General features: G+C 38.1%; 1 protein-coding gene across 1 annotated transcript; it reads left to right on the top strand.

The window, feature by feature from the left end:
* Positions 1-552: 552 nt before the first annotated feature.
* Positions 553-8,426, top strand: LOC149844702 (phosphatidylglycerophosphate phosphatase 1, chloroplastic/mitochondrial-like). Its single transcript, XM_089995172.1, has 5 exons — positions 553-1,218; positions 1,362-1,439; positions 2,969-3,042; positions 3,118-3,225; positions 8,021-8,426. The coding sequence occupies exons 1-5, from the start codon at positions 756-758 to the stop codon at positions 8,123-8,125; spliced, it is 828 nt and encodes a 275-aa protein (XP_089851298.1). The 5' UTR covers positions 553-755; the 3' UTR covers positions 8,126-8,426.
* The last annotated feature ends 291 nt before the right edge of the window (positions 8,427-8,717 follow it).

The following is an 8,717-nucleotide window of genomic DNA, read 5'->3' as shown; positions in this document are numbered from 1 at the left end:
TATGGATTACATGAGCCAGACCTGGTTCATATCCGGTAAAATAATAAATTTTTTATCTTTTTTATATTAAAAAACATGCGTATCAAACCAAACTGAAATTTCACAAACCATACCCCACTTCATATACTAACTGGACCTCCTTTTTCTTTTTTTGATAAGCAAGCTGGGGTTAGGCAGACTCGTACCAGTTAAACAACTATACCATTGGGTTTTGAACCTGCAACGTCCCAACACAAGGTGACGTGCACTAGCTGCTCCTACCAGACAAGCAGAGCCCCCCCCTTGGTAACTGGACCTTTTTTATCACCAAAATCTAACTCTATAGGGTTTGGTACGGACCCAGACCCGACCCATTGACACCTACTCTAGCCCTTATTGAAAACTAAATATAACGAAGGAGAGCTTAATTCCATCATATTCAGAATTTGTTTCTAAAAACGCTGCCATGTCAACATCTTGTCCAATTGGATTTGGCAGTGAACAACATTCTATCAATAAAAGATATAAAATACATTTTTTTAATTTTTAATCTCTTTATAAAATATATTTTTTAAATTTTTGTTAACTTTTTTTTTTAATGCGTGAAAAATAAACATTTTCAGCTTCTCACGAGAAAAAGGACGGCGATATTTTTGCCGTTTCAAACGCTTTGTCGCTGGGACCGACGCAGGAAAGGCCTTCGTTCTCCTCCGGGTGCCCCCCAACCTCCTCTCGTCGGTGAGAGATGATGAAATCTCGCGAGATTTTGGAGCAACATGTTGTTATCATCATCACCCTCGTTCACTCTTGCCTCTAACGCCATCCTCGTCTCTCGACTCTCTCCTTTCCCGCCTTCTTCCTCCTCTTCTCTTCCCACTCTCCGACTCCAAAACAACGGCGGCAGACCACCGAGCGACCATCCCCTTCCTTCCTCACTCATCGACCAGAAATCCATGTGGGGGAAGTTGGGCCAGAGCTTCAACTCCGACGGCATCGCCTCCTCAGTCTCCGTCGTCCTCCGCGACCACCACCTCGCCCTCCCCCACCTCTCTGTCCGCGACGTCCGCTCGATCGATTGGAGGGACCTCAAAAACCGAGGCTTCAAGGGCGTCGTCTTCGACAAGGACAACACCCTCACCGCACCTTACTCTGATTCCCTCTGGCCTTCCCTCTCCGACTCCGTCGACGACTGCAAGTCCGTTTTTCAAGGGAATGTTGCGATTCTGAGCAATTCCGCAGGTACCCATTTCGTCTCGGCCGTTGATTCCGGTCGATTTTTGTGAGATGTGCGTCTAAGAGTGCTGATTTTGTTGAATTCTGATGTGGGTACTCGTTTATTCGTCTAATTCATCGATTTTTTGGGGTGTTTTGTGGCGGAGTAGGTCTGTATCAGTATGATCCGGATGATTCGAAGGCTAAAGCGTTGGAAAGATCGACAGGAGTTAGTGTGATAAGGCATGGCAAGTGATATTTTTGAGTACCCATTTGTTGTTTCTTGTAGTTATTGCGAACATTTCTTTGTTGGTGATCGTTCAATGTGTCTGGAGATTGGTAACTGTATGTCTTTGAAAGCAGCGTTTTGTCACTTTGATTGAGCATTGAAAAAATGGAATGGTTAGTGTGGTTTGTTTGCTCCTATTTGTAAAGGGAAATGAGATAAATAGATTTAATTGCGGTCTGCTTTAATGTGCTGGTATGACTTATCTGAGGGGAAGTTTTTGCAGTTTGTTATAGTAGATCTTAGTTGGTCCATTCCATAAGCCGCATTGCTGAGCTCTGAACCAGACAAATTATGCAACCATCTCTTCTTTGAGGAACTTCTTGTCTTTTTTCTGTTTTGATAAATAGGTTTAATTGAACTTTATCAAATGGAAGCATCAAAATATTAGGTTTCTGTTACATTGAGGGTAGATGCTTAATTTAAATCTTTTCTCTATATTACATCGATTTTTCACCATCTAGGAGCTCATGATTTTTCTTTCTATTTGATTTGCATTGGTTATGGTTATCAGCCTATAATTCTTATTCAATCCAAGTTAATCAAGAATAATATATCAAGAGGCTGAAATAGTCGTGTAGCTAAAGCCTAATCTCCAATACTTGAATTTTTCTAAAACCAATGACCAGCTTCCATCATATTCTTATTTCCTTTCTCCGGACTCCAGTTTTCAAAACTATTAGTTGCATGTCACTTTGGTAGTGGATTAGTACACGCTGAAGGATGCCCTTTTTTTCTCTTCTTATGCTAGCTTTGGATGGAAAGTACACTTTATGCAATTGAAAAGCTGGTAAGGGCATGACTACTTATAGGAAATGTAGGTTGATCTTGGTCATCAAGTTATGTGTGTAATAGATTCTCTTGGTTGTTGAAACTTTTGAAACCCTGAAGCTGAAGCTTATGAATCATAGGTGCCATTTAGTCTTGTCAAAGAAGGATGAGTGGAGACAATGTTCTAATATGCTTATAAACTTAGTTTGAAGACTGAAAGAGATCTTTTCAAGTTCGACATGTAAATAGACTTACCATGCTCTAGGTTTCATGAGAATTTTCTACAGTTCATTTTTTGTGACTTTTGTTTCTTGGTATCTTAAGGTTATTGCCTATGTCGCATAGACCAAGTACAGGACACAATTGGTTCAACATGCAGTTTTTATATTTGTGCGTGTATCTATACTTGACACTTTATCTGTACCAACCACCATCAGTATAGAGATTTTTTTGTTGAATTATCTTATTCGATGTGTAAGAGCTTGCTTAGTTGGTCTGGCCCTATTAACCTAGATTTTGTTGGCCTAGGATTGTCTCATCCATACAACACTTAAAAACGGTGTCCATCATAATTAAACAAAATGTTGCATTATTCATTTTCCTCCAAGAAAATAAAAAGGTTGTGTTCTTCCTGTTCTTGTAGTATAATGGTACAAAAACTTGACTGAACCCTATTCCAATCCTGTCTTGGCAAAAATTCTTATGCATTTTAAATAACAGGAACAAAAAAGCCTGCAGGTTCAGCTGAAGATATAGAGAAGTACTTTGGATACAATGCATCATTCCTGGTCATGGTAAGAAAATGTAGTGATACTGTATCATTTGTTTGATTTAAACTTGAGATCATAATATATGTTTAATTATTGCAGGTTGGTGACCGTGTTTTCACTGACATTGTGTATGGAAACAGAAATGGTTTTTTAACCATCTTAACAGAACCATTAACATTAACTGAAGAGCCTAATGTTGTCAAGCAGGTGCGTCTTCTGGACTTTTGTTTATTACTTTTATATGGCAGGCCATCATTTGGTTTCAGTGATACTTTTTTATTTTTGAAGGATATAGATAAATAGATTTCAGACTCAAGTTCTCAACCTTAATTAAGGGGACAAGCCTGATTTTATAGAATTGATCATTTAATATTGGTCATCGTATGTAGTAGATCATACAAAATATATGTTTAAGTAGATAAGCATATGAATTTCCCTAAAGACTAAAATCCAAAGATGAAAAATGTGTATATTCAAAATAATGTTCTGTTGATGATAACCAATATTATAAAATGCATATTATAAGGTATATCAAAAGGTCTAAGATACAAATTCACTGTACCATATTGTAATATCTGCTGAAAAATAAATAATATGAAAAAATTAAGAATAAGAAAAATATAAAATATTTTTTGTTTGGAGATTTTGATTACAGAGATGAAAAACAACATATCTAAGCAATCAAACTACCACATCAAGCAAACTTGATATAGAAACACACATAATTCAATAAATATGATAGTGTTATGTAGCAACTGTAATGAAATATGCAGAAATACAAAATGAGAAGATCATAAACACAAAGTGCACATGCACATACACAAGTCTAATTAAGGGACAATACAAGAACACAAAGGCACTATACAAGCACTAAGTGCATTCAAGACATCAAAGAACTAAAGAGAGGAACACAAAAATATAAAAAATATTCATCTCAAAATGAGAAATAGGACAAGTGATTTTTAATCTCATGAGATTCCAAATCTCATGTGATTTCTTTTCACTTTTCTAAGACAACCAAACATACCCTGTAGCTGAAGTATCTCCAAACACTTGACACAAATTGTCATACAATCTGTTTTGGTTCATGCCAGTGAACCTCTATTTTGGCTTGCAATCAGGAGGAAGGGCAACCGAGGGGGAGCTGGCCGGAGTACCAACTCTGGCGAGTTCTAACCAACATCTTTTTTTCTGTATTTCCTCCACTCTGCTCACTCCATTGAGTATTGTAGTTAATTGAGGTGAGGTGGAGCTAGCCGCAAAACGGTGCTGGCAAACTTCACCCCTCGCTGGGATGTCTTCCTGTGTGATGTGTTTGTATATATTCCCTTAAATATTATGCTTTATAGATGTCTCTATTTGTATGTGTTTATGTGCATCCACACATATATATGCATCATGTTTGGTTGTGTAGATTTTATATGCTTGTTTGCGTATTGTAACCATGGAAAAAAGAACAAAGGCAAAGGACAGGTTGATTGCTTGGACACACAATCAGAATGCAGTATGAATAAAAAAATTTATTGTTTGGCCCAGAATTTACAGTTCTCAAAATGAGGAATAGGACTCGTGATTTTTAATCTCATGCGATTCCAAATCTCATGTGATTTCTTTTCACTTTTCTAAGACACAACCAAACATACCCTAAATATTTCTGAGTTTCCCTTGCAAGTGCTCATAGAAAATATTAGCGGCTATGTCACACAGACTCTTCTAACATGGCACCGCACCCGTGCCACACCCACACCCTGGCGAGTGTGACACTTGTACACAGCTTCCTTTGTGTTAGGTGAAGTCAACCACACTGAAGTCCATTTCTATCCAAAAGTAGACTCAGTCGGGTGCGACACTTGGACGCAACTTCCTTTGTGTTAGGTGAAGTCAACCACATTGAGGTCCATTTCTATCCAAAAGTTGATTCAGTTAACCCTATTCAAATCCATAATGCACACAAATACACATAGTGTTAACTTAAAACTGTTAAAAAAAATTATATATATATATATATATATATATCCTCCCCGCACCCTGCACCCAAGTTTTTTTAAAGTGCCGCATCCGCACCCGTACCCGCACCCGCACCTATGTGACATAGATTAGCGATACTATTCTCCCGATCAAAATGCTTTTCTGTAGGATTGTTGAATCCAAGAATGTATCATTGGGGAAATAAAACTTTACTACACTCATCCAAGGAACAAGCATTTATTCTAAAGATTGACTTGGAGAAGGCTTTTAACTCATTGAGATGGAATCTTTTAGTGTTTCATGTGAAGAGTATGGCTTTTCCACCTAACTGTTTGTTGGATGAAGAATTTCTTGTCTTTGATGCAGTGTTGTGAAAAGCGTTGAGGCGTAGCAAGGCGCTCCACCAAAATCTGAGGCAAGGCGTAAAGCGTAAACCTCAATTTTTTTTTGAAAACTTAAAAAAACTACAAAAAATATCTAAAATTATAAATAAATAAAAAACACTTTATTGATGAAGCAACAACCAACAAGAAATAAAAAATCTCAAATAAATACCGAAAAAATATGAGATTAACATGTAAAAGTAACATTAATGCAACAACTTGATCTACATAAGTATCTAAGAAACCAAAATTCTCTCACAGCATGAGATCTTCTTATTTATGTTGTTTTTCAAACATTAGAAACCAAAATTCTCTTCAATTAAGAACCTACCACTATTGGTAAATTGACCCAAATGGGTCTGATTTCTTTGCCTGGATCTGGATACCCAATCCCAAACTTCACCAATTATTCAATTGGATACAAAAGGGCCTAAAGAACCCTTGCCAACTGGGTTTGGTTAGTTTTAATTAGCATTAGATAGGGATGCTAACAGTTTGGATTTGGGTTAGATATCCAACTGAATTTTTATCAATTTAATCGGATTCAATAGAAAAAAGGAAAAGCAAAAGTTTTACATCTGAATCTGGAATTCAATCCAACTAACATCCAAATCCAGTTGTGTATGAGGGATATCCGAAATTCCCAATAGCTAATTGGATCTGAATTTGGTAGTAGCTTTTTCATCTGAATCGAGTCCAGATCTGAGGGTGAGGATTTTCAGTGATGTGGATCTGAATCCTGCCTGTTAACGTCCCTACAATAGAATCTCTTTCTCATGAAAAACTCGGCAAGGAAAAAAAAGTCCTATATACTAAAAGATAGGTGTTTCTCCATAAGGAAAATATCGCACAAATCAAAATATAAAGAATGCCAGAGATTTACATAATCATATAGAGGGAAGTATGAACAATATAAAAATATCGGAAAGGTGCTTTTATCACATTATAAAGGCGGTATTTTCTGAACTAGGGCTATTTTGAAAATATTATGCTTTTCGCGATATAACCTCCTCGAAAATATCGCCACGTGAATTTTTAACACTCAAGAAAATGAAGGTTGGATCCCCTCCCTTCGCTGAAGGCATTAGGGATGTAGAAGTCATATTATATATGTAAAAGGGTATTTTGTACATGTCTTTTACGGCAATCGGCATTCGGACTAAGGCACCAAATCCCGGCAAGTCCATTTTTATTCAGGTGAAGCAAGAGAAGAAGAGCATCAATAAGTGGAGGTGCGTGATCTGCAACGGGAGGCAGTCTGTCCGGAAGGTCTTCGCTTGGTCGTTGCTCGTGAGGGACGTCCGAGGGTTCGTGCAGAAGGCCAATGCGGCCTCACCAAAACAAGGTGAGGCCCGTACGCTTCACCTTGAGGCACCTCGCCCTGAGGCGTACGCCTCAAGGCGTATGAGGCGTACGCCTCAAGGCGTATGAGGCATACGCCTCAAGGCGTATGAGGCGTGCGCCTCAGGGCTTTTGCGCCTTATGCCTGCGCCTCAAGGCACAAAGCCCCTCGCCTTGAGGCGAGGCATGCTTTTTGCGCCTTGAGGCACGCTTTTAATAACATTGCTTTGATGCCATTTCGATTTAGCAACTGGCATGAGTGGTGAATCTTTCTCAAGGGGGTTGGGTCAAGGAAAAACATGATCACCATTGCTTTTTTAACATTGTTAGTGAAGTGTGTAACCATCACATGAAAAGGCAGTGATTGTGGTTTCTTAGAGGGTCTTGATTTGCCTTGTATCCCTCTTCTGATGCATCTACATTTTCCAATGATTTGTTGATTTTTGGAGAGCTTATGTTGACTAGATGATGTGGCGGTTTTGGTTGCTGTCAACATCTCTTTTGGATACTTCAGTTCTCAAGGAATGAAATAAATTTGTATTGGTTCTTCATTCTAGCGAGGAGGGCTGCTACACCACTGCCTCCCTATGAAGTACTTGGGACTTGCACTTCATAAAGGTCCCTCCAATGTGGTGGTCACATACTCTTAACCAAGTGTCTTGACTATGTCCCTTCAAATTTAAGTGTATCTAAAAGAACAAAAATGGTGATGACTGCTTCGCTTTGGTAGGGTAAGGAATGTGATAAAGGTTTGCACAAGGTCTCAACTACTCGTGGTATCTAATTACTTGGAAACCTTGGAATCAAGTGGCAAGATGCAATAAGTTTAGCTCTAATAATGAAGATGGTGATATGAAGAAAAGGTGATGGTTGGCTTTACCTAATCAAGGTATGATATTATATTGAATGCTGAGCAAATGGAAAATATGTAATAATTGAAGGATGATATTAGGCATTTAGAAGGGTCAGCTTCAAGTACTTGACTTTAAAGAAGGGATTTAAATTCAGCTGGGTAGTTAAAGGAACAAGTTCTGGTTGGGCCCTTATATTGATCATCTGCCTCTTAAAATTTCTTTCCCATGGATTTTCTTGTTTACCTCTTCTGAAGCTTGAATAGCTGCAAACTATTACAAAGGGGTTGTTGGCACATGAAATTTGAGGTGCATCCTTTTGGAGGTGGAAATGGCTGAATGTGATAGCACTCAAGTTGGACTATAGTATCCTAAACTTGTAAACCTGTTCCAAGCTCCTTTAAAAGATAAAAAAAAAAAACCTGTTAAGTGTGGACTAACTGATCAATTTTCTTTCAGGTAAGGAAGCTAGAAACCTACTTACTAGATCTATGGCACAAGAAAGGGTTGAGGCCAAAAGACCACACTCTTCTGCTGGACAAGAATCATTATGTGAAGAATTGAACGATATACAGCACTTGCATTCTAGTATAGTATCCAGTCATGGCTTTGATGTGCCTTGGTCTTTCCTCTTGAATCTTGCTAGATGTCTCCCAATTTAGTTTTGTTCATCTGCGGAGCTGCATTCTCATGCACATAAGTGATTTTTAGGCATTCCAAATTTTGAGACTGTAATATTCCTTTCATTTGTTGCATACCATAGTAGATGTATGTAGGGAGATGCTTGCAACTTCCAAAACAAGCCCCCTGCAGAAGCAAGGAACCTGACATTGCATCCAAATGTAGAATTGCTATTTTTCTCCAAGTTTGGCATTTTCTAATTTCTGGTCATGTATTTCTTTTAATCAAAAGCCACGATGTTGGGCACTGAAACCTTGAAGTTTTGTTTCATGAGTGAATGCTTGGAAATGGTTATTTTGTAAAATATCTCAGTGAAATGCCATAGTTCCTTTATGGCTAGAGTAATTGAACAATTTATTAGTATTGGCTGCAGCCATTTTTGGTTCATGAATGAATGTTCGGAAATGGTTATTTTATAAAATTTTTCAGTGAAATGCCATGGTTCCTTTACTTCTCGAGTACTTGAACAATTTAT

This window comes from Nuphar pumila, chromosome 2, assembly GCF_984573655.1.
Source record: "Nuphar pumila chromosome 2, dmNupPumi1.hap1.1, whole genome shotgun sequence".
Taxonomy (NCBI): Eukaryota; Viridiplantae; Streptophyta; class Magnoliopsida; order Nymphaeales; family Nymphaeaceae; genus Nuphar; species Nuphar pumila.
Note: the sequence above shows the minus strand (reverse complement) of the source record. Positions and strands in the feature narration are given on the sequence as shown.